Source organism: Eumetopias jubatus, unplaced genomic scaffold (genome assembly GCF_037043125.1).
Source record: "Eumetopias jubatus isolate StellerSeaLion01/CBP00866 unplaced genomic scaffold, mEumJub1_p1.0 scaffold_2, whole genome shotgun sequence".
Lineage (NCBI taxonomy): Eukaryota > Metazoa > Chordata > Mammalia > Carnivora > Otariidae > Eumetopias > Eumetopias jubatus.
Genome location: NW_028274808.1, coordinates 81,770,101 through 81,797,172, shown reverse-complemented (window position 1 = coordinate 81,797,172; position 27,072 = coordinate 81,770,101). Strand labels below are relative to the sequence as shown.

The 27,072-nt window shown below is 39.2% G+C and overlaps 1 protein-coding gene across 3 annotated transcripts in view; it reads right to left on the bottom strand.

Moving 5' to 3' along the window:
- Positions 1 to 26,502, bottom strand: part of OTUD4 (OTU deubiquitinase 4) — a 43,397-nt gene extending 16,895 nt beyond the window's left edge. For 2 of the 3 annotated variants that reach the window (XM_028102226.1, XM_028102228.1), the window contains exons 1-13: positions 25,813 to 26,502; positions 20,787 to 20,870; positions 18,253 to 18,303; positions 12,500 to 12,546; positions 11,746 to 11,818; positions 9,751 to 9,832; positions 7,780 to 7,912; positions 4,794 to 4,851; positions 4,426 to 4,543; positions 4,268 to 4,332; positions 1,557 to 1,654; positions 415 to 518; positions 113 to 299 (exon numbers count right to left, since the gene is read on the bottom strand). In XM_028102226.1, coding sequence (XP_027958027.1) covers positions 113 to 299; positions 415 to 518; positions 1,557 to 1,654; positions 4,268 to 4,332; positions 4,426 to 4,543; positions 4,794 to 4,851; positions 7,780 to 7,912; positions 9,751 to 9,832; positions 11,746 to 11,818; positions 12,500 to 12,546; positions 18,253 to 18,303; positions 20,787 to 20,870; positions 25,813 to 25,971 — 1,259 coding nt within the window. In that variant the 5' untranslated portion in view covers positions 25,972 to 26,502. The remainder of the gene's footprint in view (positions 1 to 112; positions 300 to 414; positions 519 to 1,556; positions 1,655 to 4,267; positions 4,333 to 4,425; positions 4,544 to 4,793; positions 4,852 to 7,779; positions 7,913 to 9,750; positions 9,833 to 11,745; positions 11,819 to 12,499; positions 12,547 to 18,252; positions 18,304 to 20,786; positions 20,871 to 25,812) is intronic. The other variant, XM_028102227.1, reaches the window with a different exon arrangement.
- Between the last annotated feature and the right edge of the window lie 570 nt (positions 26,503 to 27,072).

The following is a 27,072-nucleotide window of genomic DNA, read 5'->3' as shown; positions in this document are numbered from 1 at the left end:
TGATACTAGAGACAAATAAATGAACAAAAAATTTTAACGATTTAAATGCATGTAATGCATTTAAAAAGAAATGCTACTCAATTTATATTTCCCTTGCATCCAAGGAGGTTACCTTATGATCTGTGAGGGTGTCCTACTAAGATTTTTGTGCTCACTGGAGGGTTTCTGAGATTGTGACCCTGCAGAATGACTACAGAATGCATGCTGTCTTACTCCCGAAGGATGCTGGAGTCGAGGAGGTAGTGCTGATGGAGCTTTTACTGGCTTGCTTGGATTCTTTGGCCCTCTGTAATCCATGTCTGTGACAAGAAGCCAAAAATACCGCATGATTTTCTTATTAACAAAAAAACAAAAACAAAAAAAACCCAAGTACCATCACCCCTCCCCCGAAGATTAATTTGATATAATCCTAACCAGAGTGGAAATTTTGTCCAGAAGTGGAAGGTTTTCTCATCTTCTTCCCTGATACGGTGTTCCAGCTTTCAGAGGGAGGTGGTTTGAGGTTCTTCGGGGAGTGTCTTCAAAAGAAAAACATTTATAACAACAAAGTATTCCTAGTAAGATCTACTTAAGTATTCTGCATGAGTATTTTTAACTTATAAAAGAATTTACAGTTTTAGTTCTTATATTTAAAAATTAAAGTACAAAGCATTTAGCAATCCAGATGTAATTCTAATCAAGTGAGATGACATAAATCAAAAAGCCTATTTTCTGACCTAAAAAAACTGAAAACTAAAAGGCCTTGAACACAACCTTAGCAAAAGACTGGATAAAAAAGGAATGACTTTAATTCTGTTAGATGTGCTGATGGTACTACAGCTAAGGTGGGGAGGGAGGAGTCCATATTATGTTAGAGAAATATATAAGCATCTATGTGTCTATAAAAAATGATGTGATGTCTGGGATTTGCTTTAAAATATTCAATTCCGTTCCCATTTTTAAAAAAGGGGGTTAGGGAGAACAGATCAGAAAGACTGACAAACACTGTTAGTTGCCGAAACAGAGTGATGCTTATAGTGAGGTTCACTGTACCATCTTTACATTTGTGTATGTTTGAAATTTTCCCTAGTAAAGTTTAGGCGCGACTTACTACCTTTTTTTCTAACAAAAACAGCAGCAATCGAAACAAAAGGTGCTATAAAGTAAGACTGTGTAACAGCAAGTCAACCATAGTATTTTACTACTCCATGTGACAAACATTTAGTGAAAACCAACCATATGCAATGCAGTACTAAGTGAAAATTAGAAATGACTATGGTCCCTGTCCTCCAGTGATCCCCACTTTATAGTTAAAATAGAGTCAATTTCCCAAACTGCCTTTATGAAGAATGGTACATTCTAAACTGGAAACAACAAAAGTTTTTAAAATGCGTTAACACGCAAAACACATTTGAACTCACACTGCTGTTTCAAGAGATCTAAACGAATACATTTTCTACACATTGGCAATACCTTTGGTTAGTTTACAAATACACAGAGCTATTTAGAAATCCACATGATTACAATAGGCTAAGTGGAAGAGATAGTAAATGCCTTAGTTGAAGAGTAGTACATACTTCTTTCCAAGTTCTTCAACCAAAACTGGTCCATTCTCCGAGTGAACCCCTGGAAAGTCTGCATTAGAAAATTTTCCACTGTGATCCAACCTAACCTGCTGAACAATTCCAGAAAGAAAAATCAGTCACCTGCTTCCTTTGCATTAATAATCACCATTTAAATTTTTATCGTTTTCAATTAAAGAAAAAATGACTACATACTGTTAAAAAAAAAAAAAAACAAGTTCAAAACGGTACACCATAGTATTTTTCTGACCGCCCAGACCTCTGTACCTCTAGCTAAAATAAAGACTTCTTTGTTTATACTTCCAAAGTTTTATAAACTGTTTCTGTAAGTAATTCAGGGAGAAGTAGGAACACAATCTATCAAGGCTCCAAATGAGAGGCAGCATGACCCGGTTCTGAACAAAGGGTGACAGCACTGCACATACCAGGATTCTAGGCCCATCTTTTCTACTTACCAGCAAGATGACCTTTGGCAAATTACTGGTTTCATGCTTCAGTGTCCTCACATGCAAAATGGAGCTAATAATAGTACCTACATCATAGGACTCATGGAGATGGAATGAGGAACATATGACATACACAAAGGGCACTGACTAACACACAGCAACCACTCTGTAAATGAGAGCAACTAGTATTATAATTACTATTATCTTCTCACTTTCCCAACACTTAAAATGCGTAACTATGACCTTTTTTCTCCCACAAAATAGATCCATCACGTGTTCTCTAATATACATTTCATATTACCCAATAGCAAATTGTGACAAGAGTAAGCCTTTAGGTTTCTTCCTAGAGTCAAACGGTACTCAATGAACAGAGCACGTGCTGATCACTGCACTAGGAGCCCAATGTACGCAGCACTGCTTTAAGTTAACCTCCTACTTCTTATTATAGATTCAAGTCCTAAACCTGAGGTTTCATTCTTCATTAACCGAAAAAGGACAGTGTGCCTTCCTCTCTTCAACAGTCTAGCAATAAAACAGATCTTTCTGATGATTTTAATCTGTATCAAAAGTTTAAACTACATCTTACATGCTTGAGTAAACAAAGGTCACCTTTGAGTCATAGCAGTTTCCATAATAGAATTTCAATTAAATTTTTTATCCAAGTGAGATAGTCTAGTATAGAAACAAGATACTCCTAAGAAGGAAAAAAAATTAACACACGTATCTGCTTTGCCATCTACTTTATCAAGAGCATCTACTTTACCAAAAGCACTGCAACCTCAAAGGAAATATACTTGACTTAAAACAGCAACAGTTTTAGTGTCGCAGCATAAGATAAGCAATCTTCTCTGTTAAGGGGGAGTGAGAGGGAGGGAGGCGCTAAACCCTAGATTCTCTTCTGCTTTATTCCAAGTTTTCCAAATCACTATAACAAAAGATTCTATAATTCTGTTCTGTAATTATAGCACATTTCTGACAATTCCGTAAGGAAGAACATAAATGAATCATATCCTCTTCTTCCTTTCCTTTCAAATATCTCAGAATGAGAACACTTAAAAGTTCTCTTAAGATAGTCTATCATTGATGCTGATATAATCCTGGTCAATCAGATACTTTTCACAAACCCCTTTATCACACAGGAAATGAGTGTTACCTCCACAAGTCAAGCAAAAATGTTTGTCAATGCCTACTTTAAAGTAATTTTTAGAAGGCAACACTTTTCAATGAAAACTATTTTTTATGAAAATTATCTCCAAATAAAATTTTTGTGTACATAGGTTATTTCTGTTTTGGAAATAGTACAATTTTTTCATAAGCAAAAAACAGAAAAGGAACCTTAGAAATTATCCAGCCTTGGCATACTGACACTAAACTGGACAATTCTCTGCTAGGGGGTAAGAGGAGGTGTCGTGTGCACCATACGATATTTAGCAGTATCCCTGGCCTCTACTCAGTGGATGTCAGTAGCACCTCCCTGGTTCTGACTACAAAAGTTGTCTGCAACACTGCCAAATGGGGAGTGAGGATTGCAAAATCATTCCAAGTTGAGAACTGATCTAACCCAACTTTCCCCTTTAACAATCAGCTACTTAAGTCCAGAGCAATAGTTTACGCAAAATAAATGGCAAAACTCCCTTCACTACTATTCATGCTCTTCCTCAATCCAACAGAAAACCATTACGTATCCATGAAAATCTTCCAGGCCTATACTGTCCTCTAAAGGACAAACTGGCCTGTAATGTCAAGTTTGAATCGATTTCAGTAATCTGCCAACTGTAATGAAAATATCTGAAACTCTAAGACGTTATTTTACTGCTTTCAAACAAGTAGTATCAAAGACTGACACTATACTTAAAGATCACATGATGGGACGCCATGGGTTTTATATACATACAATTTTGGTAACTTTAACGGGTCAAAACCTTAAACATTTACAACTACTAAAATGTGTATGTGGTAGGGCGCCTGGGTGGCTCAGTTGGTTAAGTGACTGCCTTCGGCTCAGGTCATGATCCTGGAGTCCCGGGATCGAGTCCCACATCGGGCTCCCTGCTCAGTGGGGAGTCTGCTTCTCCCTCTGACCCTCTTCCCTCTCGTGCTATCTCTTTCTCTGTCTCTCAAATAAATAAATCTTTAAAAAAAAAATAAAATGTGTATGTGGTAAAGTATATTCTGAAATCTCAAATTAACAACATTCAAACTTGAACTATCTTCTTAATTTTCAAGTAAAATCTTTCCTTCCTCTATATAATCACTTACTTGACATTTATCTCCAACTTCATACTGTAAGCCAGCAGCAATGGAATAATCACGTTTTTGTTGAGCTGTAAACAACATCAGTATAAGTATCAAGTTGACTTAATTATTTTCAAATGCCACAAAGCAAATTTATGGAAAATACAGATTGTTTAACTTACCTTGCTTAGACTTCAGCCAAATTTCATATTCCACATTTCTATAGACTGCTGGATTGAGGGACTTAAGAACCTTTCTAGACAAAGGGAGGCTAGAAGAGTTCCCATTGTTTTTCGGGTGCTAAACAAACAAAGTCAGGAAGTCCAATCAACACAGAACAGAAACGCTTTTAAAACATTTTTGCTTGAGATACGTATAAGAGTAAAATCAAACAAAGCAGAAAAGTTAAAAAATTAGGAAGTGACCAAAAATTTGCTCAGAATCAGATGATCCTGACTCCCACTGAAAATGTACAAGAAAAATTAAGACTAAATTCATGTGCTTTCTTATGTGGAAGAACTAGTTAAAACCATTAAAAAAAAAAAAATACCTGATCACTCGACAAAGCTTTAACTCCGTTCACATCATTAGTAGTGGTAGCTTTACTCCTACAAAACAAATATAACCATAATTAAAAGTACAAAAATGTGTTTATGCAATTAACTTATCTTAACCTCACATAAAAATCTCCAAAGTCACAGTTAACGTTCCAAAAAGTCAAAGCTATATTCCAGTGAGCTCATAAAAGCTTTATTATAAGGATGTATTTTTACACACACCCGCATACACACACACAAACAGGGCATGCACATGCACACACACATATGTATGCACATTAAAATATAAATCAAAAACTGTATCAGTAATTCTTTATGTAAGGCTCATCATCAAAAAACAAAATTGAAATTTGGGTGCATAGAAAATTGAATTTACGTAACATTTAATGTAAAAATTTTCTTTCAGTATATAGATGAGGCTTCATTAAACAAAATATTCCACAACAATGAGCGCAGACACAAACTAAATAAGAAATCAGTATGTTAAATGATGGTAAGTGCTATCTCCAGGGTGGGGTGGGCTCCAGGTAACAGAAATGATAGCGTTGAAACACAGGCTTGAATAATAAAAAGTGAGATGAGGAAAGGACTTGCTAAGATGCCTTTTCCAATAAAGAATTAAAGGTGATGAGACAGCAAATCATACAGCTATTCAGTATTCCAGGCAGAGAGAACAGCAAGTGGAAAGACCCTGGGGTGGCCAAGAGACTGGCAAAGCAGGAACACAGTGATGGCAGGTTGAACGGAAGATGAAAGGAGACTGTGGTCTTCCATCCTATAATTCCTCCGTAATTAATCAATCTCTAGTCTTCAGGACAATCTCCAAATCTGTGTCCTTAAATGTGGGAATATTTAAGAGACACTAAAAAATCACCCATAACTCCCACTACACTTAATGCAACAAAAAGTTAATTTCAAAAAGGCTTCCAGAAGGCTTAGGTGGCTCAGTTGGTTAAGCGTGTGCCTTCGGCTCAGGTGATGATCCCAGGGTCCTGGGATCAGGTCCTACAGCGGGCTCCCTGCTCAGTGGGCAGCCTGCTTCTCCCTCTGCCTCTGCCTGCAGCTCACCCTGCTTGTGCTCTTTGTCAAATAAATAAATAAAATCTTTTAATAAAAATAAATAAATAAATAAATAAATAAAAAGGCTTCCATGTTGGGGAGCCTGAGTGGTACAATCAGTTGGGCATCCAACTCTTAGGCTCTGGTCGTTATCTTGGGGTCTTGAGGTCAAGCCCCATACCAGGCTCTGTGCTCAGCCGGGAGTCTGAGATTCTCCTTCTCCCTCTGCCCCTCCCACTCGTGCATGCCTCTGCATGTGCACACTCTCTTGCTCTCAAATAAATCAATCTTTGGAGAAAAAAATGGTTTCCACGTTCAAGGGCTACACACTAGCCAAGTATAAAAAGACTGCACTTTACAATGAGCACACCTTCCCTCGTAAACTTCTCTAGCTTACTAGCCTTAACTTCATACTCTAGTTCATCAGCCAACTGCTATCCCAGACCCAACTGTTGCTAAAATGATTAGCAGTAACCAAAGGGCATGTGCTGAAGTCCCCCCACACCAACCACAAGTAATAAGTTATAGCAAAAGCTAGTCATTCTCTCTCTCAACTTCCTCTAAGCTCAGTGGCACATCCTAATCAGAGAGGTGTCTAAATTAAATGATGGAGCAGAACTGCTATCTGTCCAAAGTTAGTCTACTCTAGAATTAAGTTTACAACAGCAGACCCAGATTCTAACCTGACTCATTTCTCTTACAAAGAAATGGTAGTCAATCAAATTTTCAATGAGGATCAGAAAAATGTAACTCAACAAATGCCTGGTATTTCAGATAAAAGGAGATAATATTTAACTATTTAATAAAGAATTAGATACCCTGGGCGCCTGGGTGGCTCAGTTGGTTAAGCGACTGCCTTCGGCTCAGGTCATGATCCTGGAGTCCCGGGATCGAGTCCCGCATCGGGCTCCCTGCTCAGCAGGGAGTCTGCTTCTCCCTCTGACCCTCTTCCCTCTCATGCTCTCATTCTCTCTCTCAAATAAATAAATAAAATCTTAAAAAAAAATTAGATATCCTAAGGCTTAATTTCATTTCTCTAGTTTCACAATATGTAACACCAACTAGGATACTTTCATACTCTCACACACTAGGAATAATATACTTGTATCTTCACGAGGAATGGAACAGGGTAGGTTCTTATAGAGAGTAAATGTTTTAATACTGTTAATAAAAACTAAAACCTGTCGGACACGGTATCTAGAAACTAGGCTATACACATTATTTCTTTAAATTCTTACAAATTCCCTCCTTCAAGGAAATACTAATATATCCTAATTTTATATAGAATTAGGGCTTCCTAGTGAACTTAAGTAACTTGTCCCAAGTCTAGTTAGTTTGGCAGGAAGCCAGGATTGAAACCAGATCTGGCTGTCCACAGCCCCAAGCTCTTAACCACTACCCTACACATCCTGTGTGGAAAAGAAAAGCCTGAGAGACTCTAAGTTAAAAGGTGCTTGTTCACAACCCTAAACAGAGGCATTACCCAGAGCTCTCCACATACTTGTACCCCAACTTGGGATTTTTATTATCTAAAAAGAAAAAGGAAGGCATTATCTGAGTAAGGAAACAATAAAAGAAAGCCACGGAAATAAAATGGTCATTTTTTTCATCACTGGGTACGTAAACAAATGACAGCTTAACCTTAAAATTTCAAAATATACACACATATACGCAGGACTAAGTCTATTATACACATACATATACTTGTAGCTCATGTAGAAATAGAGCCTTTCAACCAAAAACATCAACTTTCAAAAACAGTCCAATAAAAATTAGCTAAAAATCAGTAAAAAAGAAACTTGTACTGCAGATGGCTGTATTTTAGGAATACCATAGGCAACTCCATGCCTCACATTCCTTATTGAACTGTTTCTTTATAGGGTACTATAAAGATATTTTAGGACTTAAATTCATTCTTACTTGCAACTGTCATCCTCTGAATCTGATATTTCACTGTTGTTTTCATCAGCTACTTCAGAGGTGTCCAGTCCCATCAATATTTTACTAACATCAGTTTTAAATACCTTCTCATACAGCAATTCATAAAGGAGAGCTGCAATTAATAAGAGAAACATTATGCAACATTAACTAATTTTACGTTTTAACACAAAATTGACAATGTCTATTGCCCAGGCTTCAAAAATCCTAACTAGGGCAGGGCACCTGTAACATCTTCTGATCAATAACACGATTTAACCGAAAAGTTACCTAGATAGAAAGCAACTAGAATTTGTGTCTCTGTAATTCAAAATCATTACATAAGATACTGCCATTTTTAAAACACAAAAAAGTACCACAACCGTGAAACAAGTATGATGACAGTAAAAGCTAAACATGCATATTGAGCAATTACTGCATTCCAGGCACTGTGCAAAGCCTTCATATATGTTCATACTTAATTCCAGGCACAGCAAAGTATTATTATTCTAACAGTACAGATGAGGAAACTTGAGAATTAGAGAGGTTCACATAATCTGCCCAACCTTAAGAGATGTGGAAAGAAAACATTAAGAAACTTTAAGATTCCTAGAAGAGGACAGCTTTTCATAAAGGACTCCAAAAACAGCTGTTATAAAATGTATTCTGAGCAGCCACTGAAAGAAAGAAGCATATTTAATCAACTTTTTTGCTTTAAAAAAACCTCTAGAAAACACAAAAAATACAGATTACCAAATACTCAAAAACATATTACACATGGTGTTTAGGACTCTCATTTGGTTATACTGCAGTGATCTTTATGAAACTAAAAATTCATCAACAATAGGTGCCCACTCTCTAAATGAGTCCCCAAAGAGACCTTCTCACAGACCACTTTTTTTCACCCCTGGTATCATCCAAACCACAGGCACTGAGAAGCAAAGGTAAGGTAGGCTTCATGAGCTATCCTTCCCAAAGCTGAAATGTCTAGATTTTAACCAGCTGGAAGAGGAGGACACAGCCCAGGATACAGACAGCTACACTTTCTTACTTTAAAACAGATCCATCAGTTTTGTTTTTTTTTTTTTTTTTGATCCATCAGTCTTAAAAATTGCATTACAAATATCTTTACTGGTCACCACTAGCTTAAGAACAGAGGAAAAAGCTGTTACATGCCCAGCACTGATGCTCTGTTTGAGTGATGATAAAGGAGAATAAAGTAGAAAGGAACTACTGAAGCGGTAATTCTCAACTGGGGAAGGAGAGAGGATTTTATCCTTCCAAGAAACACCTGGCAAAATCTGGAGAAATTTTTTGCTTGTTGCAATGAAAAAGAGAGCCCTCTACATGGTACATGCCAGGGATACCACTGAACATCCCATAATGCACAGAACAGCTCCAAAGAATTATCTGGCCCAAAGTGGCAGTACTGTCAAAGTTAAGAAAACCTGTTCTAGAGGCAAAAAGTCAAACGCTTGATTTGCTCATTTAGATTTTCAAGCTCTATACCAGCAACTTTAAAAACACATACAAATCCTTTATAGCAAAATGAATTGCTGCAGGAAAGAAATAACTGTATTTACAAGTCAAACTCAAGCTACTACCTCCTTTTCCTAGTCAAACAAGTTTTTATTACAGTATTAATACTTTTGCTAACCTAAGATTCTTAGTATATCTTTGTATACAACAAAACAGGGCGCCTGGGTGTCTCAGTCGGTTGAGCGACTGCCTTCGGCTCAGATCACGATCCTGGAGTCCTGGGATCGAGTCCCGCATCGGGCTCCCTGCTCAGCGGGGAGTCTGCTTCTCCCTCTGACCCTCTCCCCTCTCATGCTCTCTATCTCATTCTCTCTCAAATAAATAAATAAAATCTTTAAAAAAAAAAAAAAAAACAGACTTGTCTGCATTAATACTGTATAGCTTAGGAATGCTTAGGAATATAACTTCCTATACAAACACAAGGGTGATACTCACACTGACACATTGCAGAGTTCTCTTTATACTTTATGGGGTAGACAATATCATAATGATTTCCATTTGAAAAACACAGTAATACCTGAAAGGGAAAAATTAAAGACACCATTCAGTCCTTCATTTATGACACTTACATAGCAACTTTTATCTCTAATTTCTCTGAATTACTAATAATTTCCAAATAGAAAATGATTATTTTAGGGGCACCTGGGTGGCTCAGTCGGTTAAGTGTCTGCCTTTGGCTCAGGTCATGATCTCAGGGTCCTGGGATCGAACCCTGCATCGGGCTCCCTGCTCAGTGGGGAGTCTGCTTCTCCCTCTCCCCACCCCGCTCATGCTCTCTCTCCCTCTCTCTCTCTCGCACATGCACTCGCAAATAAATTTTTTTAAAAAATGATTATTTTAGGGGCGCCTGGGTGGCTCAGTCGGTTAAGTATCCGACTCCTGATTTCAGCCCAGATCTTGGTCTCAGGGTCATGAGTTCAAGCCCCACACTGGGCTCCATGCTGGGCATGGAGCTTACTTAAAAAGATTATTTTAGAAGCAACCTAAGGCTTCAATGTGGTCAACTATGGTATATCCAATGCTGAAATGTTACACAGCCATTAAATCAAAAAGTTCTTAATGACCTGGGGAAACGCTTATGGGATCACAAAAAATACACAATATACATGAAAACAACAGAATTTCAGCTACTTAAAAAACAAGACAGCTGAAAGACTGTAAGAAAATACTAAATACTCCAAAACCTTATTAAGATGCTTACCTCTAACAGGCAAAATCAAAAGCAAATTTCTTTTTTTTTTTTTATTATTTCCTTTTTATTGATCTTATCTGGGATAAGGCAAGTCCTCCTGATTTCCAAGGTCAATTTTTTTCCCTGCCAAATTCTGGGAACTTTTATAACCTATTCCTTTTAAATTTTTATTTTAAAGTAGGCTCCATGCCCAACACGGTGCTTGAACTCAAAACCCTGAGATTAAGAGTCACATGCCCATGGACCGAGCCAGCCAGGAGCCTCTAACCTATTCTTTTTTTTTTTTTCTGCTGCTTTAGTTTTAAGTACTTTCTAAATAGTCAATTACTTATGCAACGAGAAATACACACTGATTTTGTTTGGATTATGTTGTATTCCAAAACCTGTATTGGAAAGGCCAAATCCAGAGCCATGCACCTTAGAAACTCTGAAGTCCTTTTTATAAAGGTAGTATCTCACTCAATTCCCCTCCCCCTTAACACCATTAGCATGATGATGACAAAACACTTCAACTTGGCCTGGATGATTCCAAAACTGCTAAGTAAAACAAGGTTCTCTTAATGAATCAACTGAGGGTTTTTTTTTCTTTCTAGTCTTCACATAATTTTTCAGTTGTTTCCAATTTGTGACTAGATAATAACACCTCAGCCAGTAAATTATCTTTATAAGGAGAAATATATCACTATTACCCAAGTATTTTTGGATGCATTGGCAGAATCTATTTTCACAAGTTATTTTAGTACTTAATGTTTATAGTGATGCAAACGGTCTAGTTAATCATATACACTAGTATCTGAGGTTTCTTCCTCTAGTATAATGTTCTGATAGCGTTCAACACAGTGATGTGTGGGAAGAAAAAACAAATACAAAATATGACTCAAAAACAATTAACAGGTGGGGCACCTGGGTGGCTCAGTCGTTAAGCGCCTGCCTTCGGCTTGGGTCATGATCCCAGGGTCCTGGGATTGAGCCCCGCATCGGGCTCCCTGCTCTGTGCAAAGCCTGCTTCTCCCTCTCCCCCTCCCCCTGCTTGTGCTCCCTCTCTCGCTGTGTCTCTCTGTCAAATAAATAAATAAAATCTAAAAAAAAAAAAAAATGATTAACAGGAACTTTAAAAAAATTATAACCTTCATACAAAAATATTTCAAAAGGTCACCTTAAAATCAGAGCTCAGAAGGTCAAGGTGGCAAGTGGTTCTTTTACTTAAATCCTTTAGAAACACTTAGAAAAATTCTTACCTTCTCCGGAAAATTATTTTCAGTTACTTGTGAAGGAGAAACATTTGGTTCCTGATAAATGATAAAATCTTTCCTGAAAATAAAATTGAGCAATTACTTCTGAGAAAACGTATTTCATGACTTAACCATTTGTTAATTCATTCATCAAGAGCCTAATATGTTCGAGCAATGTTCCAGGCGGTGGGCACAGAGCAGTAAAGACAGTAATACAATAACTAAGTTGTAAACACCTATATGAAAGTACCTTTTTAAAAAGTAGAACTTCAAATATAATTTGCATACACGTTAACTTCAGATATAATTCTAAAAGCAGACTTCAAAACTACAGAAATTGTGAAGATGGAATTTTATACAGATTATTTCAGAAAGAAAAAATAAAGCATTCACCTGCTCCTCTCCCAAACAAAAGTAGTAAAATAATAACATGGGGTGTTTTGCCTCTGTTCTAGTGGCCATCTGATGCTACCAGCCCTGAGAAAGTAGGAAGCCATTCCTCTATCAAGTTGTAAGTGATATCGTTTATAGGCCTGAAAAAAGTCTGTATTCCTTCCTGAAAATATTTTGAGAATTATAATTTCTCAATGCTGACATATTTAATGTCAAAATCTAATTGATGCAATTAAAAAATCTAAAAAAAAAAAAGCTTCACAGTTAAGGCATAAAACTGCTTTGCTATTTTAACAATTTTTTAGTATAATGGAATATACTAATTTCCCACTCAGTTTTTGTTTCCTTATGTTACTACAGTGTTTACCTGTACATAAGAGAAAGGGCACTTATTTCCACTTGTCCAACCCATTCCTGTATTGAAGAAAAAAAGTTGGCACTTAAGTGTCTCATACTTTTACAATACATATACCTCTATACAATACCTTAAAACATATCTTTATACAACATATCTAATGAGCTAGAAAAAGCTCATTAATATTATATTATGAAAACATTTATATAAAACAGACCTTACATATATAACTAAAAAACTATTTAAAAAAATAGCCCAAGTCTCTGTTGTAAAAATCCTTAGTAACACAGGGTGAAATGATAGTTCCTATTGGTATGGTAAGACCACGGAGTGGTATCTCTAAGTGGAGAACCTGCTGAAGGCAAAGACTCTGTCCTTTAACCTAGCACCCAGAACATAGCTTGGAACATGTACATGCCCAGAAAATGAGATGCTGTAAATAGGAGAACTCAGGAATCACAAAGGTTAAAAAAGGAGTTGGTCTGTTATTTTCAGGGTGATTAAAAGTACAAAGAGATCAGTGTCCTAGCAATCTTTCTGAAATGAGACAGAACTTCTACAGCCCTAAAGGAGTCACTTTATGTTTTTAAGCCTATTAGAGGAAATGGCCAGTATATATCAAAATTTTAAATATCCATACATACTCTTTGACCCAGCAATTCAAATTCTGTAAATCTATCCTAAACAAGTATTTCATAGGTCCACAAAAATGTACATAAACAAGGATGTTCACTGTAGCTATCTGTAATAGTTCAAAAAAAAATTTTTTTAAGAAAGTCTGAATATTCCACTAATATGAAAGAAGTAATCAAATAATTTATGGTTCATCCACACCATACATGGAACACCATGCAATCATCTAAAGAATGAGATACACCTACACGAACTGAGTTGGAAAGATCAGACTGTCATGTATAAGAAGTCAGTCATGGGGTGCCTAAGTGGCTCAGTCGGTTAAGCATCCAACTCTATTTTGGCTCAGGTCATGATTTCAGGATCATGAGACAGAGCCCCGGGTCAGGCTCCACGCTTAGTGCGGAGCCTGCTTGAGATTCTCTCTCACTCTCCCTTCTGCTCCTCTCCCTGCCCATTCGCATACGCATGCTGTCTCACTCACTCTCTAAAATGAATTAAATCTTAAAAAAGAAAAACCTATTGGGTAAGAGAAACAAAAAGGCAGGTTTAGTGTATGTATGTGCAGGTGTATGAGGACTAGAAGGATACATCCTAAATCGACAGTGAAGACAAGATCAGGGAAAATGAAGGATTTCCACTCTTCATTCTGTATTAAATCTTTTACCATGAGAATGCATTCCTATACTACGTGTGAAATTAATAAAGACTTAATACCGAGACTCACTAACAATAATGAGCTATGGTAAGCGAATGTTGCCACTTTTTCCTTTAAAGAAATTTGAGATAAAGATTTTAAACAATGTGTTGATCTCAGACAAGGATAATCTTTTCCCCAGAGATTTTTCATTTTAATGGTTCTTAAAAGTTGGCTCTGGTTTTCAAAATGAAACGGGTACCATATATTAAAATAGATTTCTTAAAATGGGCCTCAGCCTAACAATCATGGCTTCTCATAAACTGCTACAAGTAACATTCTGGGGTAAAGGAAATCCTTCACTCAAACCAGTTTGCTTAAATCATAAACATAAGCTACATCTACTTCATGCAAAAGACATTAAATCACTTTGGAAAATTATTCTACTCATGTCAATAAAATACTACCTCTCAAATAATGCACCAGAAGTCCTTAATCTTCAGAACAAATTCTGTTGTAGTCTTGTTAAATAAACAATGGCTATCATAGTATCTTGTCTTCTCTAACCAGGGTCAATTTTAAGTTATATAAAATACCTAATGTTCTACCATTGTCTTCCACCTTAAGGCTGTAATTTTATTTACTCATCACTTCTTATGATGTTTAATATACTTTATTGGGGGTGACAGTACAGCATTTCTGCAATATCTGTTTTAACTAGTGAACTATATAAAAAACATGTAATTTAAATGTTCTTCAACAGTCACTAAAAATAAACTTTTGTTACTAAGGATGCTATTAAGAAAATGAAAACACAGTTATAAATTGGAAGAAAATATTTGAAAATTACATATCAATAAAAAACTTATATCCAGTATAAAGAACTCTTACAATTCAATAAAACCAGCAACATAACAAAATATGGGTAAAATCTATGAACAGACATGTCACCAACAAAGATATATGGATGGCAAATGAGCACATGAAAAGATGTTCAACACTAGAGAAATAACTACAAGTTAAAACCACCATGACATACCACTACACAATCACTGAACAGCTACAATTTCAAAGGCTGACAAGACTGAACGTTAACAAAGACAGAGAGCAGTTGGAATTTTCATATATTGCCAATGAGAAAGCAAAATGGCAGAGCCACTTTGAAAGAGTTTGGCAGCTTCTCATTAAATTAAACATACAATTACCCTGTGACAGCAATTCCACTCCTAGGTGTTAATCCAAGAGAAAATAAAACGTATGTCCACATTAACACTTACAGGCAAATATTCTTAGCAGCTTTAATCGTGAAACAGTCTAAAACTGCAAAGAACCCAAATATTCATGAAATGATAAATGGACAAGCAACTTGTAGTACACCCATTATAATGAACTCATCAATAAAAAGGAACCACTGATACACCCAAGAACAACATGGATGAAAAAGTGTTTCCATTATGCTAAGTAAAGAAGCCAGATACATAAGACTACAAACTATATCATTCCATTTATATAGTCTAGAAAAGGCAAAACTTACAAATCAGATCAGTGGTTGCCAACAGCCAGAAGGTGGGGGAAAAAGAGATTAAGGGCAAAAGGGCATGGGGGTCTTTGTGAAGTGATGGAAACGTCCCCTATGTGTCTGCAGTGGTGGTTATGCAACTGTATACATTTGTCAAATCTCATCAAATTATACACTTAAAATTGGTGAATTTTAGGTGAAAAAATAATTGGTGATTTTTACTTTGTCGATTTTACCTCCATAAACCTGACAAAAATATATTCTTGCAAAAGTTTGAGGCATTTTTCAAAATGCTCCACTGGCATTCTAAGTAAAGAATAAAGATGTTTTCTCTAAGAACTGGGTGAAACGTGTAAGAGTTTATCAACTGTTTCTCTTTTCATTTCATACACCCCATACACCAGGGAAAAAGAAAAACGAATAAAGACATAAATATCTGTTGCTAATAAAGAAGCACAAGGGGCGCCTGGGTGGCTCAGTCAGTTAAGCGTCTGACTTCGGCTCAGGTCATGACCTCAGGGTCTTGAGATGAAGCCCCACATGGCCGGGCTCCCATGCTCAGCAGGGAGTGTGTTTCTCCCTCTTTCTCTGCCCCTCCTCTTGCCCATGCACGCACACACTTTCTCTAATAAATAAATAAAATCTTAAAAAAAAAAAAGGCACAAACAGAAGGTACTTTCCTGAAACATCTGGAGAAGAAATTTGATCAGACTAGGGAAGGAGGTGTCATAAAAACAAAAAAGCTGGCCAGCCAGCACAGGGAAGGAGACCCCTGTCCCATGTGCTCAAAACCACAACTTTCCTCCTTCCTCTCCTACAGAGGCCCAAATCAGTCTCAGTTCACATCACACTACATCATTTCCTCCCTCTCTCCCCTTTATCTCCACTCCCACCATGTCCACCCTTTCTCAGAACCTCACAGCTTCACAGCCTGAACTGCTACACAAAAATTACTATAAAAAAACATTGTGGGATTTTTCTTGATTAAAAAGTTAATCAATAGGGGGCACCCAGCTGGCTCAATCAGTAGGGCATATAACTCTTGATCTCTGAGCAGTGAGTTCAAGCCCCATGTTGGGGGTAGAGCTTACTTAAAAAAAGGGGGAGGGAGTTAATAAACAGACTTTGTTATTTCCTTTTATTTTCCATAATGGAGTAAAAATTACCAGGAATATTACTAGAGATAACAACATTCTGGTGTTTATCTTTCCTGTATGTTACATACAATGCAGTGTGGATTTCACATTCAAACCACACACACAAAATCAGTTCAGCACCCAAAATTGAAAGGTAACTAATGAAAATCCCAAAAGCAATAAAATATACAATCCTCATCTTCAAAGAGGCTTTAAGGTAAGAGGAAAAAAAAAACTGCAGGAAAATGATATTTGTGACCATGATATGTGGGCAAAACTCAGTACTGAAACGACTGAAGAAAAATGGGAGTCAGGAGTGGATTTAGCGAAAAGACTTTCAGAGGTATCTGTCCCTGAAACTGGAGTAAATACTTACTCCTTTTTTCACACTGCATGTAATGTGCACATCTTTCCATTTTTTTAAAACTATGCAAATGGTCTTCCCACCTCTGGTCTCATCCACTTCCAAACCATCTCTGCACAATATTCTTTTATCCATCCAGCCAGCCAACAAAGAAGCCAAGCACTATTCTTGGTTCTCAGCAGTGACATACTCACTTCCTGTCTCAAAAACTTTAAAAGGTTTCCCAATACCAGATTCTCACTCCCCAGGCACAGCCTTTGATTCAGGTCTGGAATAGTGGAATTTACAACCACCTCAGGTAATTCTGATGCAGTCTATGGCTGACACTGAGAAATGCCAGCCTAAAGCATAAGCTCCGAACTACTGAGCCTAGCAGTGAAGGCTCTTCCGTGATTGGTCCCACAGCCTGCCCTCTGACTTCTCACTACCTCCTATCTTCACATGCTCCAAGCAAATTGAACTGCTTTCTGAATCTGCCTTGCTCACAATTTTCCCTTTCCAAGAATTACCCTTCACCCTAGACATTTCTCATTCAGAATCTATTCAGATGTCAAATGCCAACCCACTACCTCTTCCTTTGCCTACCCAGGTAAAAATATAACTCTGAATACCTACAGCATCATATTTAGACTTTTTATGACATGTGCTTTCTCACTTTTCCCTACTACAGGTAAACTCCTGAGAACAGCACCCAAATCCCAGTTACCTCTGCATCCCCAGAGTGCCTGTCAATTCTTGGCACTCAACAAGGACTCAAATTAGTTTCAGAGACTCAAATGGAGACCCCAACTGTTAATCAAACACGTAAGTTATTTCTTTTCTTCCCTACCTGACTCCTCTTCTTAGCTTCTTCCTTGGCTAATGTCATTTTAAACTCAACAGAGATTACCTCTGGGGATGATGGAATATTCTACAAGGCATTCTGTGTGGCATTTCATGATATTTGGATTTTTACAGGGAGAGTATTAGTTTGGAAGCAGAAGAACAGAAAAATTCTTTTCACTTCAACATGACTGAGGAAAGTATGGCAGCGGGACTTTGGGGAAGTGCCATCCTTTTCCTCTCAACAGTCTCTTCCCTCTTCTCAAGCTGATCATGGGAAATGGAACCTCCTTAAAAGAACCTATCTTCTCAGTGGCCTAAAGAAGCATGCACATCTTGCACCCTGTCCACCAAGACCAATACCCATACCAATACAGCATCCTGAAAATCATCACCGTTATCGGAGGTCTTCTATGCTACATTCAGATGCCATTATGACAAAAATAAAAAAAGCATGACTCTGTCCTGAGGCAACATCCAGTACACAGCTCCAACTGTCTTCCAATTAAATGCTACATAAAATGTGCAACTAAGAAATGTTTATTTAAAAAAAAGTATTTGCTGTAATCCCTCCATACACTATATTGCATTTTAATGAATGTTGAATACATTACTTCAATATATAAAAAATAGAATTACAGAATCACTGCATACCTGTGGATTTTCCAAACGTTTTAAATACTCTTCAAATGACCCTTCTATAAACTGCAAAAAAAAAAAAAAGTCTATTAGAAATACATCAAAACAAAAAACCTTTCACTGTGAATTACTAAGTTCTTGCATGAACCTGGAAAACATCAGTAATAGTAATATATACACATACAACCTAATTATTAAAATACATAAAAATCATTAAGTAAAGATTATAAACAGATGGAAGAATTTTAAAAAGGAAACATTATCAGAAAAGATTTCCTGGACAGGATGTGGACAGGCACAGGCACAATGTGGCATGAAGAGGCAGTGAGCACTGTGTTGAGAAGACAGAAGCCAACCAGCCAGTAGAAACGGGACAACTGGGTGGGGAGAAAAGAGTGAGAGAGGAGCACAACTGGCCACCTGTTTATAGAGGGCCTTGAGCCCAGGAAGGACTTGCAGACTGAGGGAGAAGGCAATTCAAGGTCACTGCCAGTGACATTATGAACAGAGAAATATATAAAACAAGCACTTAGAGGAGTATTTTGGTAATGGCCAACACAGAGAATTAAGAACAATATATTAGCTAAGAAATATTAATTTACTAATCACAGATACGTATATTGTCTCTTAGGTCAGTCATACTAAAAACACAGATGAGAATAATGCAAGATATTTTGGAGAACCAACAAGATTTTTCTAAGATAGCTTGCTTCATAGTTTAACTTAAAAAGTTTATTCAAGCTATGCGATTTTTGTTAGCCATCACACTAATTTAACTGCGAAATCTCTAAAAGACATTCATCTGAAACATCAAATTCTATTTAAAGTATAGTCCCAGTTAACTTAGCAAACTGATACACTTTTTACACTCTCCAGGCTATAAAAACCTTTTAAACACCCATGGCTTTTTTTTTTGAGATTAATACTTTTATAGATCGTGTGCTGTCAAATTCCCAAGAAGTATCTTAAGTTTCAACACAAGCTTATAATAAAACAGCCATATTATTTTAAATATCCTGCCAATCAGCATTTTATAGCCATATATTTTAAATACCCCACCAATCACAATTCTGTATTAGGTGATTATTTATACTTTTGGGGAAAAAAAACCCACAGAACCATTTAAAGTTGGAAGAGACCTACACAGTGTTCTGACACAAGCCTGCATCCAATCTGAGATTCTCCTTTCTACTCAATTAGGAAGTATCCATCTAGACTGACTAAACACTGTCAGTAAACAAAGCACAAACCTCCACCCTCCTTCCCATGACCGCCTTTTCCAATTTTGGCCAACAGGAATTGTTTAAAGGCACTTACTATAAATTATAAAAGGAAAGTGAAACTTCTCCCCTTGGAACTTTCACCCTCTGATCATACCTCTTAAGACTGTTGAGGGCTAAATAAATATATGCAAAGAACTTAAACAATGCCTGGCAGAGAGAAGTGTTCAACCAATGACAGCAATTTCCATTACTGTCAACAGTGTTTTACTCTCTGGGACCAATAATAATGATTAATCACTTATAATTTCTTTAAAATACTTAAAGAGCACTCCACTCTCCCCATCCCTCCCCCTTTTGTACTATACCCTAACACTCTTATCTAACCTCCACATCACCAGTTTCCTTTTTGTAAAACAAGTTCTCGAATCTCCTGATCAAGTAGGTTAACTCTCCTTCCTGGAATACATTACTTTCTTATAACACGGCACCCAGAATGTCACCAGTAGTAACATGTGGCTTGAATACAGGAACACCAAGCGAAAAGCACATCCAAATTAAGAACTATTTACCTACTAAGTTTTAGAATTGAGTTATTTGCAAGGTGTCAGTGTTTTTTTGGCAGTCAAAGGGGAAAAATATCATTGAAAGTCCAATGACATAATTCTAGGTCATAAAACCAGTAACTAGTAAATCCTATAAAGCTTTCAACGTAAAATGAAAACAGGCCACTGTGGCATCTTATTTCACAGCTACTACATACTACTGAGAAAATTACAGTAAGTTGCTATACAACATCCTAGCAACTATTAATCATTATTTACATAATTACAGTGTTCTGATGTGTGATTCACAGTGATGAACCCTGAAAATTAAAAATCTATAAATGCCTTCTGATAAAAGTAAAGGTTCAGTATTAGCTTTGCTCAGCATATTTTTTATACTCCAAGTCTGAAATTTTTTAAATTCATAGGGGGTTACCAATCACAGAAAACTATTAATTCACTGACACCCAACTCCCTGACCATGACAGACAAAGCTCACTCTTAACATGCAAGGATTCTGTCCAGGTCATCCTTCCAACTTCCACAGTTAACGATCATAGCTTTCTAAATGTCTAAAGAAATGAAAACCACAAAAAAGCCTAAAAATGTCACAACTGAATATAAGTGGATTTAAATTCAATAAAGCAGTTCTTTTTTTAAGTTCTTTTTTTTTTCATAACCTGCATTTAAGATCTAGGCTGTGAAAATCCCACCAGACCACTTCTAAAGGCTGAAATATAAACGCAAGTCAAGACACCATTCCATGTTTAAAATTACAAATTACCGCTTCAAATTTCTCTCTGTTCTCTCGAAGATAGTGAATACAGGCCATTCTGACTTCCACATGGCGAGACTGAGAGTGCAACACCTGAAAAGGAAAAGCAACACACTATTACACATTTTGTTAAAAGAGGACTTACAGTACAAGCTAGCACTTTCTTTCACACCCTAAATAACCTCAAAACTGATAGAAATCAGTCTCTCTCCGTTTGCCATTTAGTAATTTCTAAATCTTTATTCATTCCCACCTCTTCCTCTAACCACAGACGAAGTGACCTATATAGTCAGTGGTACTTAAGTCAGTCTATGAAGAACTTCTTACCATTTCTCCCTTAGGTCACTCCTGTGAGGAAACCTTTGTAAACTTAACATACTTTTCCTCTCTTGGCCAGCCCTCTTACAGCCTTGCTCTTCACAAAGCAGGGCTAACAGAATTCCTGCTACATAGTACTTAGCTTCATCCTATGCTTGCTGGAAAAGAGAATAGGCAACTTCAACAGGAATCCACTAAGCCTATAAGAATTAGATTTCTTTTTCTCAATAATTTGGAATTACTTGCCTTATGTAGAAATTTAAGTCCGCTGTGGGTTTCAGAAAAATTAAGGTACTCATTCCCAAATCCTTGTCAGGCTTACACAACTCTTGAAAGAATATCCAAGTGAGCAGCACACAGGATGCAAACATGCTGCTGTGTGCTGTCATCCCAACAGCCTAGAAACTTGCTCTTAGGCCCAAAATCTTTTTTTTGTTTTTATTTTAAGTAGCTCCATGCCCAACATGGGGCTCAAACTCACGACCCTGACCCCAAGATCAAGAGTCATGTGCTCTACCAACTGAGCCAGCCAAGAGCCCCGGTCCAAAATCTTAAAGCACCAACTGAAATAAGACACTACAAAGATGATCCAAATCCTCTCACTTTGTAGCCTCTGTATTCTTCTGTTAAACTAGTTCAACAAAAGAATACCTTATGGGCATTTTGTCTCTTACTAAAATGCTGAAGCTTTGGTTTGAAAGAAACTAGTATAACCAAATGTTTAAGAACCCTTCTGGCTAACATCCAATACTTTTAACTATCAAGCTTAAAAGATTAAAATTATTTTCTATTACTGAGTGTCTCAAATGAAGATGTTCCTGGTACCCTAAAGGGTTAACGGCGGCAGGGGGAGACAAAACCCTGAAACATTTAAAATAACCACATGTCCAAATACTAATAAGGCTCTTGAGAGTTTATATTAATATAAAGTAGCTTTAAGAGTTACAGGTCCAAATGAGTGATTTTTCCTCATGTTCAGGTGAGCAGAGAATTCAGGAAAAGAGAGGCTCCAGCTGCATTTTACAGATCTCTATGGATAACATCCAAGGTTCATTTATACTCACAGAACTAAAGGGGCGCCTGGGTGGCTCAGTTAGTTAAGTGTCCAACTCTTGGTTTCACTCAGGTCATGATCTCTGATCTCAGGGTCATGAGATGGGGCCTGGCATCAAGCCCCTCACTGGACTCTGCAGTCGGTGCAGTCAGCTTGAGATTCTCCCTCCCTCACCCTCCCCTTCCGGCCTTCCCTGCACATGCACTTGCAATCACTAGCACACCCTCTCTCCATCTCTCTCTCTCTCTCTCTCTCCCCCTCTAAAATAAATAAATAAATAAAATCTTTATACTCACAGAACCAGACAGGCACAACTGTCTGGAGACAGCTAGTTATGTCTTTACATTACGGTAAATTGAAGATGTACTAGCTGAAGTTAGCAATAAGTCTGTTTTCAGTATACAGCTGGTTTTTAGCTTAACAAAGTACACCGAACATTGCTACCTTGGAAACTATTAAAAAGCATCCTTATACAGTCTAAGCTTCCAGCCCTGGAAGAAATGTCCATATATAAAAATAAACCACCACACAATATTTTTGCCAATTCAACAAATGACATTTAGCAACACTTCTTCCACAGAAGCTACTTTAGACACTATTATGAATCAAGGTATTATTTGAGTAAACCAGTGTTGTCTGATAAGGGCTTTCCTGCCATCGGCAAACTGAAGATAGTGTTAAAGCCATTTACCTAGCAACAGGTGGCAGACATAACTGAATAAAGCTTATTTTCCATCAAAAACAATGACAGGCATATCTGCTTTTTCTCCTCTTAAAAAGTCTTATTAGCACATGAAATGTGAACCTGTCACTCAGAAGCAAAATTCTCAGCAACTTCCATAAATTGCAGAGTGCTGGAGCTTTACAAAGCCAAACACTGCAAGAGAAGCAAGGTTAAATGACAACTGTTTAAAAAAGTATAACTTTGTGCAAGTTCAAGGACACCCAGGAAGAATGCAAGTGGTAAGACAAACATCTCTGCAATTATATACATGAAAATAACCTAGAAAATAGGTGACTTTCTGATCTTTACTTGGGACAAGATAGTGATAAACACTGGGAAAGGCCAAGACACACCGCTTTAGCAAATCCTCTAAGAGCACCCTATTTTTAGCTCCACGGCCACAGAGCTGATTCAGGTCAGGCCTCCTGCAGGCCCAAGTTCAAAAGTGTAAAAAGGGAAGGGCCTAACTAAATCAGGTAATTTGGAGGGAAAGACTACTCCTAATTCAAATCTCTCCCCTACCCTACCTCCCAAAGACTGCCATTTAGATTATTTACTCTGGCTGCTTAGAAATGATAAATTATATTACTGGAAAAACTGTTGGCAAAAAAATAAATTCTTTGTACGTATTTTTATAGAGCACACCCTTTAAGCCTGAGGTTGGTGTTACTTCCCTCCCCACCCCAATACACAGACACACACATACACTTTGCCTTTAGCCATGAAGGCTACACCCTTAATCCATGTCTACTTAAGAAAGGAGTTTCCCTCAAAATTCATGGATTTAAGCTTTCTAAGCTCAGTATACTAAAAATCATAGTCACATAATCAAAGGGGATTTTTTTTTCTTTAAGATTTTATTTATTTGACAGAGAGACACACAGTGAGAGAGGGAACACAAGCAGGGGGAGTGTGAGAAGCAGGCTTCCCACAGAGCAGGGCGCCCAGTGCGGGGCTCGATCCCAGAACCCTGGGATCATGACCTGAGCCAAAGGCAGACGCTTAACGACTGAGCCACCCAGGCGCCCCGAAAGGGATGTTTTCTTATGCCTGATTTAAATCCTGAGATACAATAAAAGGTGTTATATGATGTGAGCAATGAGTTAGTTCTTAGTGATACTAACTTTTCCCCTTTCTACTTAAAAATAGAGATTCCAGAGGCGCCTGCCTTCGGCTCAGGTCATGATCCCAGGGTCCTGGGATCGAGCCCCGCAGCGGGCTCTCTCTCAGCAGGCCTGCTTCTCCCTCTCCCACTCCCCCTGCTTGTGTTCCCTCTCTAGCTGTCTCTCTGTCAAATAAATAAATAAAATCTTAAAAAAAATAGAGATTTCCCCCTTCAATAAGAGAGGTTTCTGTATAATCAAGTTTGCCAATTATGGCACAGGATACTGAAACCAGACACACTTTTCTACTTCACTATGAACCAGGATCGGGATAATCCAATGCCAAATAAGCATCATACTTCCCTTATTTCCATTCGTTTCTACCTCCTTCCTTAGCAAATTCTTGCTAGAGCTAACACTATGTGTAAATAAGGGCTGAATTCACTTCCACCCCTTCCCTCTGCTTCCGGAGGTGCTGAGGAGTCCAGGGAGGCTGAGGCAGAAGCAGGACAGATGAAGATCCGGAAAATTCACAAATCGGAAGACTGTTTATCTACTAATAGTAAAGACTGGGGTGGGAGTGTGTGAACATATCCCACAACAACACTGGAACATCCTAAGTTTCTAAAAATCAGAGAAATCTAATGAACTGAAAAAGAGCTGAATTTGGGGAGTTATACAAAGAATGTCTGAATGGCAATGCCTGCAACATAATGCAAACCTGAAGTAGGTAAATCAACTTCTCGCTTGAAAAAAAGATTTTAGGATACTGATGTGAAAACAAGGGCCTCTAGAAAATAAATGGCTGGCCTTTAGAAGTTGGGGAAAAAAAAAAAAAGACCAGTCTACATATGTTAAGTAAAACATTTACTCACAAACAGAAATTTTGAAAAACTATTTAGCGTTCAAAAAAAGGTGAGGAAAAAAAAAATCATAAAAACTCCACGGCAGGAAAAGAGAAGGAAGAGATCTTAAGCTGAAGGAAAGCAAACTGTGAAAGGTATGAAATGCACACCAGGGCAGTAATGTGAAACTTTTATCCAACTATTTCAGCAGCTATTTTTCAATATAGGATGGGTTGTGGTGATTGCATACCAACTACACAGTGTTATATAACATGGAAAAGGCTCTTATAAAAGAAAAAAATTATTCCTTGTTAGAAAGTCATTTGACCATTAGCAAGGAAAAATTCGGTCAAAAGCCTAGAGAATCCCCAACACCAGACTTTTAAGAAATAAATTATTTTTAGCATACCTTGCACAGCATAACAAAGAGTGGAATCTACTCAAAGACAATTCTTTTGAAACATTCTATATTTTTAAAAAGCTGACTTTCCCAAATTGCACATTTTTCTGCTCTTGAGTCAAGCGGACATCGACGGGCTAGACTCCCCCACATTCCAAAGTCCAGTATAGCAAAAAAAAAAAAAAAAAAAGCTCTGCGAGTAATGCCTGGTGCACCACCTCCTCCAGTAAACATCTGGTTTACTAGCGTGAACGCTGGGCTTATAAAACCGAGAAGATGAATGCGGAACAGAATGGAAAAATAACCTTTCGCCAAGTCCCCAGCAATCAATCAACCGTACACGCGCTCAACAGGCCTCACAGGTTGTCCTCATTACCTCTTCACCGGGAGGGACGACACCGACACCCAGTTAATTTATGGGTTTTTAAGTTTCGATTTACAGCTTCCAACCCAGGGCACCGTCCCATTCCTGCGTTACAATGGACCGCTGTGACGCCAGCCGGACCACGCGCTGTCCCGGTCGTGGGCGGCCCGCACAGCTGCCCGCCGCCGCTTTCCCACCCAGCCTCCCCCCGTTCCCCACCCCATTACCTGCTCCGCCACGGCCCGGAACAGGCACGACCCGTCCTTGGCGACCAGTTTCCGATACAAGCCCAGTTTCCGCAGATAGGCGTCCATGGGCGTCGCGTCCTCGCGGGGCCCCGCGCCGCTCTGGTCCACCCCGTCGGGAGCGCCGACGGCCGCCTCCATGTTGCCGGTCCTACTGCAGGCCAGACGCGGCGCGGGCTAACCCCACATGGCCGCGCCGCCGGCTCCTCGACGCCCCGGCCTAGGACGGGCGGCGGCTCGGGCTCCGCGGGCGGCGGCAGGCGGCGGCGGCCCGAGGCAGCGGGCGGCTCTCCCCGCGCGCATAGGGGAGCCCTGCCTAATGCATGGCTGTGCGCACGCGGCCGCCTCCCGGGAGACCACGAGCCCGGCGGCAACGGGGGGCAAACTAAAGAAACCCCAAGCGTGAAAAGTCACTTCCCCGCGGCCTCGCTGCCGGGCTCAGGAACACATCCGGGGGTCGCCGCCCCCTACAAGTTTCCTCGTTCCGACTGGGGTGAACCGAGGAAACCCCCGCCCCCCGCGTGCGCGGGGCCCGCTCAGAGGAAGCGAGGCCTGCGTCCCCAGCGCGCTCCCCACCCTGGGAGCCGAAGAAGCCAAAAGAGAAAGACCCGGCCTTTCGTTTCTCCACCTCGCAGGAGGGCGCAGGAGGGCGCCGGAGGGGCAGGGAGCGAGTGGGGGCGCCCGGCGGAGGGCAGCACCCTTGCAGCCCAGATTTGTTTTCACTTTCGGCCGCACAGCGGAGAGGACGCCGGGAGGTGTAGTTTTGGCAGCGGCAGGAAGTCGGCTTGCGGCGGGCGGGGACGCACGGACCGGCCTACCCGGGGGAGGTGCCGGGGAGGCACGCGGACTACAAGTCCCTACAGCACTGGCGCCGCCGCTGCTGGGAGCTGGCTTCGCGCTTCCCGGGCACCGCGTCCGCGGTAGGCCGAGGCTGTCCGCGAGCCGAAGCGCGGCGACTTGCGCGCGCCACCCCACCCGCCGGGCCGCCCACTGCGCCGAGGCGCCGCGAGAAGTGCACGCGCTCTGCGTGCGTGGGTTGCCAGGGACACAGCGGCGGCTAGGTCGGCCCTTTGTGTATTCCCAAACAGAGGGCGCACCTGTCTGCTCCCCTCCCCCCGGTCTCTTCTGGCGTTTCCATGGAGGTGGCTTTAACGGCTTAAGCAGAAAATAGAGCTAATTGGCAAGGTCTCCTGGAACCGGCACCGTGCAGGACGACACAGGCTGTCCATAAATCAACCGTAC